The sequence below is a fragment of the Cyprinodon variegatus genome, unplaced genomic scaffold (genome assembly GCF_000732505.1).
Source record: "Cyprinodon variegatus isolate N-32 unplaced genomic scaffold, C_variegatus-1.0 Scaffold586, whole genome shotgun sequence".
Taxonomy (NCBI): Eukaryota; Metazoa; Chordata; class Actinopteri; order Cyprinodontiformes; family Cyprinodontidae; genus Cyprinodon; species Cyprinodon variegatus.
In genome coordinates, this window is record NW_015151039.1 from 100,222 (window position 1) to 110,404 (window position 10,183).

At 39.7% G+C, this 10,183-nt stretch overlaps 1 protein-coding gene across 2 annotated transcripts in view; it reads right to left on the reverse strand.

The window, feature by feature from the left end:
- The window catches only part of lmx1b (LIM homeobox transcription factor 1, beta), a 64,357-nt gene extending 55,009 nt beyond the window's left edge, over window positions 1–9,348 (reverse strand). The window contains exons 1-3 of one of the 2 annotated variants that reach the window (XM_015392328.1): window positions 9,094–9,348; window positions 8,688–8,810; window positions 8,183–8,369 (exon numbers count right to left, since the gene is read on the reverse strand). In XM_015392328.1, coding sequence (XP_015247814.1) covers window positions 8,183–8,369; window positions 8,688–8,757 — 257 coding nt within the window. In that variant the 5' untranslated portion in view covers window positions 8,758–8,810; window positions 9,094–9,348. Of the gene's footprint in view, window positions 1–8,182; window positions 8,370–8,687; window positions 8,842–9,093 lie in introns of those variants that run through there. The other variant, XM_015392326.1, reaches the window with a different exon arrangement.
- Window positions 9,349–10,183: the final 835 nt, after the last annotated feature.

Here is a 10,183-nt window from a genome sequence, read left to right on the forward strand (position 1 = left end):
TATATATATATATATATATATATATATATATATATAGACAGAAATTTGAATCTGTATGCCGAAAAATATTCAATGTTTTTACTATTTACCTTTTATTTTCCTAAACAATAGTCCTCTCTACTAAAGTCTCCATTCCAATTATAATTAGATAGAAAATTATGTATACTCTGCAATGATGTCATCAAACAACTTTTAGGAACCTTCAGTTCAGCTGGTAACTAATTTACTAGCTGGGAAGAAGAAGTAAGAAGTGCAGACACTGTATATCTATTATGTAACAGACTTCAGGCTTATTATTCAGCTAATTAACCAGCTAATGCAAAGAACACAAGAGAAAGCTCATAATATTCCAGTTAATGGATTAGATAAATAAAGGATTAGATAAATAAAACCAAAGTTATCTGGTCTTTTAGCTACATGTTTTTCTGTCTCAAAATCAAAATAAATATTATAGCTTTATTCTAACTGTAATAATCGGTATGTTGTTTTATTTTTCTAGCAGAGACAATAATCTTTGTTTTATCTAATTTTGAAGATAACTTTTCATTGCATCAACCATAAATTATCATTTAAAGCTTTGGGCTAATGCTGTTAAAACTGGTATTTCTAAGTTATCACACGATGAGGCTCCTTCTGGGCAATTCCTAAATTTAAGCAAGAAGGCTCAAGTACTTCAGGCAAAAATGCCCAAACAGAGAGAATATCAGGTAAGAGCAGACATGAGGAGACGAGTCGGTGGGGACCTTTCCCTGACACCCACTGAGCGCCATCAGCTCATGGTGAGCAGAGATTCCAGGCTGGGAATCTGCAAGTGCGGGGTTAAAGTAATCACATTGGTCTCACTGCATCTGATCTGCAGTCTAACAGACTTCCAAACAGTTGAATGAGTAAATAAAGAGCCCCAGGGGACTCCCGCTGGAGCTGGATTACCAGGAGGGGTGCACGCACAAAAGAGACTGGAAGCCCCACAACCCGATAGTGAGCCGCAGACAAAGGCCTCGCATTGGACCTCGACCAGGGAACCGGCAAATTTTATTAATCTCATCCTAGACTGACTCGCCTGCCTTTGCAACACCCATAGCTGGTGCCTGTAAGCAGGTACACACTGTGGAATGTCTCCATATATGTTTAACCCTAAATGTGTCAAGAAAACTGTCAAATCTGCACAGTGAGATGGTTTCTTTCTACCTGTTTGAACATGGTGTCAAAGACCCACTATGGACGTTAGAGAGAAAGGATCACATAGCACGGGTCTCATGCTCACTTGGCTGTGGAGGCCAGGTCCAGAGGCGACTAAGGGCCGCGACATTCTGCAGCCCCAACCCACCCCGGGCCCCATTCTTTCCCTGTTTCTGGGCCTGACACAAATAAAAGGATTAGGAGCCCCCGTTTCCGTCAGACCTTCTATTCAAGACAAAGCTCTGACCGGCTTAGTGTCACACTTAATGATAAAAGTGCAAATCTCTGTCAGTCACTTTGGCCAGGAATACTGGTATTTGGGGGCTAATCTGATTTGATGAAGATTAAAGGATTTTTTTTTTTTTTTAAGAAATGATGTATTTGTGCAAAAAAAAAAAAACACAACGAGAAGATCTACACTGCAGCAAGGCAGCAGCTAAATTTGACATATAGCAATGAGGATGAGCTGTATCTTCCCGCCTTCAATGTGAGGATGTGGAAAGAGCTCGCTTTAGAGACAAAGAAAGAGAGGAAGCAAGTCAGCATATACATACAAGCGTGCCCACACCCTCACTAAAACCTGGGCTGAATGTAGACAAACACAGTGCTCTGCCCATTCGCATGCCGAGCTAGAATGTGTGGCGTGAGTGTGAAAGTAAGCCCTGGGCACACAACAGTCTCAACGCAGCACTTGCCACCACCATGCCAGTCCCCTCTTGTGTATCCGTGAAAAGCCTACGTGTTGGAAAAACATTCCAGAGGGGGGATCGCATATACACAGTTGGGGCCAGGAGCCGCATCGTGAGCCAGCAGCAGAGGCCACGTCTCAATTTCTCATGTACGTTCGATCGGGCTGCACAGAAGAAACAAGTGTGGGCTGATTCCAGACAGCAAACTGAGACAAACAGATCGGAAATATTGCTGCATAAAAACTGTAAACGTGTTAGAATAAATTAAGAGAACAGAAGCGGTAAAATCTGAGTTGAATAATTTAACAGGAGCAAAAATAATGCAGCCAGATTTGAATGTAATTTAAACTGAAAACATTTGCTGAGTATGTGTTCCTCCACTGGTTTCTTTGAAAGGACTATTATAGGATTTCACAGATTTAGCCAAAAAATCTAATTTGTAAATGGCATTTAATGGCTTGTGGTTGCCCTGCTTTTTGTTATGAAGAGTCATCATGCTGGGAAAATAAACCTGAAGGCCTGAGGATTTTGAAGCCACTATTAAAAATCACTGCTTTGCCGAGCTGAGAGATTTCTTTCACCCTCTCTCTCCCGTTGCTGATCAGCGCTCACGATTGACTGACGTGTCCCACTGGCTGCCTAACAGCCGGCTTTAGGAGATGAGGTTAAATTGTGGCTACCAACAAATTGCATGCTTGAGTTCCTCTGCATCCCATCGCTATCATGCAGTGTAATGTGAGCACACCAGGCAGATCCCTCTGCAGATCCTTCTCCTCTGCTGCACAACACCCCCACCGCCACCCCATAAAGCCACAGAGACCTCTTTCCACATCTCTGGCCATCAGCCTGGTCTCTAAAGTAGTGTTGGGCATTACCATGGTTTCCTAAAGGGTCCTACTAAGTGCTCTGAGTTTCAAAACACTTTGTACACCCCCTGCACCTCCTGGCAAATGCACTCTGCACTTAGTGATTACCACTAAAACATATGACATGAGTACTGTTTTGGTGCAAAAAGACATCTTAAGAAGTCACATCATATTTAAAAACATCTTACTTTGTGATCTATACGGAGCATCCAAAATAAGGTCAAACATTTCAGACCTTTTCCTTTTAACAAAGGTAGCATTTGCAACATTTTCTGAAATTGGATATACCGTATAGAATAGACGAACGTACAGTGTTTTGCAGAAGTAGTCCTACCCCTGGACTTTTTCCACATTCTATCGCTTTACAACCAGGTATTGGAGTGTATCTTATTGAAATTTTTAGATCACAGATCAACTTAAAGTAATGCATCCTTTTTAAGGCAATTTCGGGGCAAGTCTTTTAGGTATTTCTGGACCAACCAGCCATGTTTAGAAACAGAATTTCTTACCCATTTGTGATATTTCTTAAACTGTTCAGGCTCAGGCAGATTCGATGGCATCTATAACATCTATTTCCAAAAATGTCCACGGTCTCTATCAGATTTAGGCTTCAACTTTGACAAGGCCATTCTTACACATGCACAAACCATATAACATTATATGTCTGCCTGTTTTTAAAATGGCGTCCAGCTAGAAGGTCAACATCCAACCAACTACTACTTCTTTTTTAGCCTCTTCTAGAATTTCCATGTATTTAGTTCCTTCTATTTAATAATCTCTAAAAAGCCTTCGCCCTCCGGATTGTATAAAAGCTGCTCCCAAGCATGCTACTGCCAACACTTTGTTTCACCATAACAGTGGCATGTTCAGGCAGATTTGCAGTGCAAGGTCGAGCTGTGGATCTCCACAGAAAAACATTCCCATTGGCTGCTGCTCTCCTTGCTGGCCTGAGAGTTACGGTAGATTGCCATCCCTGGGTGTCATGCTGTTCTGCCATTGTTTGAGTATGAGGGATAGAACAGTCCAGAACTTTATCCCTGACATGTCTGCTGTTTTCTTTGGTCTTCATGAGGCTGTTTGTTCACTGATGTTCTCTAACAAAACCTCTGAGGCCTTCATAGGACAGATTAGATCCCACACAGCTGAGGAACTTCCAAAGGTAATTTGTTGTACTAGTTTTCATTTAAAGGTGTCAGATTAAAAGAGACTAAATACAAATGAAAACCACAATTTAAAAATTTTAAATCAGAACTATTTTCAAATAACAACTACTAAATATATATATCTTTTTTTTATTTTGGCGAAATATTGAGGATTAAAATATGTGTCTTTGATTGCCAGATGGATTGGGGGGAAAAATAAAAAAATCAGGAACCCAAGATGACGCAGTGATGCAAATAAACGCACCCCGACAGGTCTTTAATGGCTCTTAATGTGTTGGAAAGGAGGGGAGCTTGGTTAGCAAACCGTGAGATGACAGATGATGCATCCTAGTGTGCTGCTGGGACAGGCCGAGCCGTGTTGACATAAAACCCAATACTTCCTTAGTGAGGAACGGGGCCAGCTTCAGCCAGCTTCTCACCGATCTCCAAAAAAAAATCCCCTCAAAGCCGCAGCAATATCATCTGCCTCTGTGTTTCGAATGTGATATTTATCTCTCTGCAGAGATCTTGATTTATTTGCCATAGAGCAGGATCTAAAGAAACCTTTTTTTATCCTTTTTTTAAAGGGATATTTAAAGGTAGAAAAAAAGGTGTAGGGAGAAAATGTTGCTGGTAAGAAAGCTCCACACCTGGCAGGGTTAAGGAGCATCTTTAATTAGGTGCAAAACTCTTCAGTTGGGTTTACAACCATCCGACTCCATTCCTCTATATTCCTTTTTTTGCCTTTTATTCTTAGCTTGCATATTAGTGCACTAACAGCGCTGGGCGACACAGGAGTGTCCTGGAGTGAGTAAAGCACACACACACACACATATGAGATGAGCCAAAAGAGAAACCAAGCCGTCAGCATCTATCCTGCAAACACACACCAGCAGACAGACACAGACACACACACACTGCGGCAGCGTCCCGAGCACGGCTAATTAAAAAACAACAATTTCACAGGAGGGTACTGCAAACTGTTCTGAAAAAGCACCTCTCAGCACACCGGGGGGATCCTGCAGAAAACACTGGGAGGTGAGACAGGTTCTGGGAGCGCCGCTTTTATGGCTTCATCACTGGTGTGTTTTCTTATTGCTTATACTGCTGTGACCTGGATATTTTTTTTATTTATTTATTTTTTTGCTTACGGCTTGAAAAAAATCAGCTTGTTGCTTGTTCTTGTCTGTGAATGAAATGCAAATTAGAATGAAATCTAGAGCCAAAATATGTCCTTATTACTATAGCATCAAACTGACACTAAAAACAAAAAAACATATATAATTAAACTGTAACAGCAGGACCCCTTAAAAACAAAGCAGCAGGGTGTAAAATATAGTTAGTAAATGTAATATTTTGCAGGTAGAGCCTGTGGCACTTTCTAACAAGGCAGTCCATTATAAGGGTGTTGTCCAACACTTGGGTCGAGTGATAGGCCTTATTACATGGCTGCCTTCAAAGCATCAGCTTGGTTAGAGGAAAAAAATCCCTGTGGGGAAAAAGATCTCCCTCTTTCTAATGATGTATAATTGACCTCCCAAACACCAGGGCACAACAAACTCTCCCGGAATGGTGTAATTCCACTCTGGCTTTTACATACCGCTCGTCTCGTTCGAGCTTGTTCCTCCTCTACGGCTACGGCTGTCACCCGTCTGACAGCTCAGCTACTAGCCTTTCAGACCATCCTCATATTTTCTCCTAATATTTGCTTCACAACTCCGTATTGACAAGCCTTTCGCTCAGAATTTTGTTGGATCTTCCTTATCACAAGAAAAATATACCATTAAAAAAATAAGGGGACCAAAAAAAGACAATGTATGTGAAAAGGATAAAACAAAAGCAATCTTGTTAGATTATAATAGCAATACAGGGAGCAAGGTGTTTTTGAATTGTGTTTGTGGGAGTTTCAATAATACAGAATGCAATTGTTTTCCCTGGTCTGCATTTAAACCTTTTAAAAAGGTGCAAAAAAAGGCCCTGCTTGCCAATGACTTGATTTATTATAGCTAGTGAGCGCTGATTACGGGGCATGAATCAGTTGCTGTTGGAATGTAATTAGGCACGAAGACCTCTGTAAGGGGTTGGAAGTCTCCTCACAGCCCAAAGCAGTTTGTGGGCTGACAAATGCATCTTAAATGGCTGTCATAAAAGTCAAAAAGGTGCCAATTACATCTTTAAGTATCGCATCAGTGAAAATGGAATAAACATTGGGAAAAAAAAAAAAAAAAAGGAGATATAATTGTACTGATTGTACTGGTGTTAGACAGCGACCTGGTAGCTCTTTTATGTCTGGGAGAGGTTAACAGGAAAGGACAAAGATTTTAAAAATGCATGAAATATTAGAGTGTGGGAGTAGGATGGCGTGCAGACTTTGATGATCACTATTGCCACACAAGCGTATCGCATTCAAAACAGAAAAACAGGAAATATTAGGAAAGAAAACAGACCCTTCTATTGCAAAGAAGGTTTCTAAAGAAAATGGCAACATATCTATATATATCTATATAGATATATATAGACATTCTTTTCAACTCTCCCTTTTTTTTTTTTTTTTTTTTGCAAATGACCAAACTTGAAATGCACAAAACTGCAACAAGTTGGACAGAAAGAGATCCTTCTGCTTCAGCTTCTAGCCACCTCTGGGCCGTGACGCCATGATTCTGGTTTCCCCTGGTTACTGCTATGAATTTTCCATTGTTACCGGCTGACTACACTGCTGTCTTGAAGCTGGGTGAATAGCAAGCATGGCAATAGATGTAACTCTTTGTCACTTTGCAAGGTGTCTAGCAGAGAGCCATAATGTCCCGGTAATCGAAGGAGAATTGCTTAAAAGAGCCGGACACAAAAAGCTGAAAATTCAGTGACAAGCATGAAAAGCAGTCATGCAATGAGAAACACGGGAGCACCCCAGGGTCTTCACAGGCCAAGGAGCGGCCCTGTAATGCTGCTGCTACACTTAGAGGTTTGCCATTTCTTTCACTCAGTGAGATATTTTAATATTTCTATTGATTTAGTCTGCCCTGTGACAAATGATGAAATTTCTTCATTTTATTTTATTTATTATTATTATTATTATTATTTTTTTTTTTTTTTGAGAGAGAGAGTAAAAAAATCTGTTTAGGCTAATCCCAGATGCTGTGATGGGCCTTAAATTGATGGTACCAATATCAAAGTGGGAAAAAAAAAATAAGAAAAAGCAACAGGAAGTCAACCTTTTTAGTATTATTTTTATATTGCTATCAACAAATCTGAAAATAATGGTGTTACTTCAAATAAATTTAAATAATAAAAAAATTAAGTTATTGATTAGTCTAATAAATGTAACAATAATAAGATGAATAATACAATTTTATCATACATTTATTTATGCCATGCTTTTAAAATATTTACGTTTGCGCATTTGTGAGCGTTATTCGGATATACGCAAATTGCGCAAATTTGAATTGGCACAGGTGGCTTTAAATCTCACGTAATGAAAGAGACGAAATAATTCAAGGCGTATTTCGTACGCTATTCGTTAGGGGAAAAAAGGCAAAAAAAAGAATGCATTAAAATTAATTTCAGAAAAAATAAAATAACTAAATATATATAATGAATAAAAAAAATAGCGGATCGTATACATCAAATAAAGGTAATAGGATATGTCATAGATTTTAATATTAAGGCTTATCGCCTTTAACTTATATAAAGAAAAAAATAACTTTAGGGAGAATAAATCCAGGCGCGCTGTTTTTAAAAAAAATGTTTTTTTTCAACTATGATTTATTGTCAATTTTCAAAACGATTTATGAGGTTGACGGGGAAACGACCCGTGATTCAATTCGAAAACAGCGTCAAGGAGCGGAAGAAAAAGCGACTCTTTCCGCCTCCAGATTCTCGGGTGTGAAGCGGGATCAGAATGCATCTTCACAGGCAGTGGGTGCAGAGGCTGGCGTGGAAACACCGTGGGTTACTTTAACAGTAATCCAGATGAACCATCACCGTTCTGTCGGTCGTAGAATTTAATCAAAATGTATATCTTTATTTTTTTCCCTAATAATAAAATCAATATTTTATCATTTAAATAAAAACGATTTGCACAAATCATATTTATTTCTATTATTATTGGAAACATTTTCTAATAATTCTTCCCTCTCAGATGGGTTTCTGAGAGGTGAGCCCCTCAGAAGGCCTTCGGAGCAACCAAAGCAATTTTATTCAGCAAACCCACAGAAACAACATAAAGGAAGGAGAAAAAAAATAAAAGAAAAAGTGGGGAAGAACCAAAAAAACTCCCACCACCTCGTCGGACAGTAATTGTGCTTACTGTTGGTAGTCGTGTTTGCAGTAAAGTTTCCTTTCTCTGAAGTAACAGCTGGTGGTGAGAGGCTGTTGACACACGGTGCACTGCAAACACTCTTCATGCCATGAGGAGTCGTTGACCCTCATCAGGAAGCGGTCGGAGATGGGACGCTGGCAGCCCTCACACACGGATCTGTGGTGACAGTCGGAGCCTGGAAGAGCAGAGGGAAGGCCTGAATTCATTTCTGCACTGGTTATAATGTTGGGAAAAATCATTGCATAATACATAAAAAATAAGATGCATATCATCTAAACAGCAAGGCCTTAATTAACATCTTCTAAATCCTGCAGGTAAAATGTAAATAAAGATTCCATGCATCATTTTCTGCATCTGATTGCACTGAGTCATTTTGGTTTTTTGCATTGCTGTGACATAAAAAAAAATGCAGGAATGCTAAAAGAAAATAAAAAAAAATTCTAAATAATAAAAAAAAAATCCCCACTTGAGTGCACTTGAGTCTAACACCTACCGAGCATGACTCCCAGCGTGGCTTGTCCCGATCGCAGCGGGTGATCTTCGATTTTTATGCCGTCCAGCATGATGCGCGTCTCGGACCGTTCCCCCGCGGAGAGGCGCTCCAGCGACACCAGACCTGTTGCGATATCCATAAGAATATGGGTGAGAGCTGACAAGGGAAAAAACGAAGGAAATCCCGGCCTCTTAAAGCTGTCTGGAGGGGCTTAGTATAAGTGGGCGAGCTGGGAAACCTGTTGGAAACTCCGAGCGGCGCGCAAAATAAGAGACGCAAAGATAAAAGGAGAAAAATGCGACTTTTTTTCTGATGCTCGTCAATAAAACACCCTAAGCCGGAAGCGTGGATCCCTGATATGTCAAAGACGAGCAGCAAACAAACATGGTAAACTCTGGACAGTCACCTGTTATGATTGGAAGACCGAGGAAGCTTTATCTTCTCCTCCAAAGCCGACGTGTGGAAAAAAAAAATAGAGGGAGCCGCAACAAAATGACTTCCCCGAATGACAGCCTCGCCAAAGAGGAGGAAAGGGGAAAAAAGAGAGAAGGGTAAAAGTTGACACCAAATCCAGAGATAGCACAGTGCGTATATGCAGATGTCCCGGTAGTAACTCTTTGGAACCAACAGAGACGGTTGGCTGCTTGTGCCCCCGTCGCTGCAAAAGTCTGAGATCAAGATTGAAGCGAGTAGAGATCCTCCCACTTCTGCAGGCATGGCTACACTTTTTTTTCCTCCCTCCATTCACTGCCATTGGAGTTCTGTTAGAGCTGGATACAGTGCGCTCTTCACAGTCCAATAACAGCCCATGGATCAAATCAATAATAATAATAATAATTATCAGCGCAATAATGATGATAATAATATCTGAAATAACACTAAATGTGTGTGCACCGTGATTTCAATAAGAAAAATAGGAGAGGAGAGATACAATAATACAAATCAAAACAAAACACAAGACATTGCAAAATAAAAAAGAATAAAAAAATGAAGGGGGCGTATTGGCATCTTTTGTGCACAGAAGCCCGAACAGGGTTAACTGTGTGTGTGTGGGTTTGTGTGTGTATGATTGTTTTGGAGCATCGGGCTCTTTTGTGTATTGTCTGCTGGGAGCTGCTGCTCCCTTTCAGCTGATGCACCTGGCGATCAGGGGTGATAACAGCGCTGTGTCCGGCACTGAGGTGGCCTCTGCCCTCTCGGCTGGCTTCAAGTCAACTAATGCAGTGCAATAATAATAATAACAATCATATTAATAGCATCAATAATAATAACAATAATAATTATAATAACGATATATCATTATTATAATAATTGTTATTATTATAATAAAATAATACTAATGATCTTCTGTAAATTTAAGGACTTTCTCTTTTTAAATTACATGGATTGTGTTACCATAAACAAATGTTCCTTCTTATTTAATTTATGTATCTTTTCCTGAAACATAATATATATATATATATATATATATATATATATATATATATATATATATA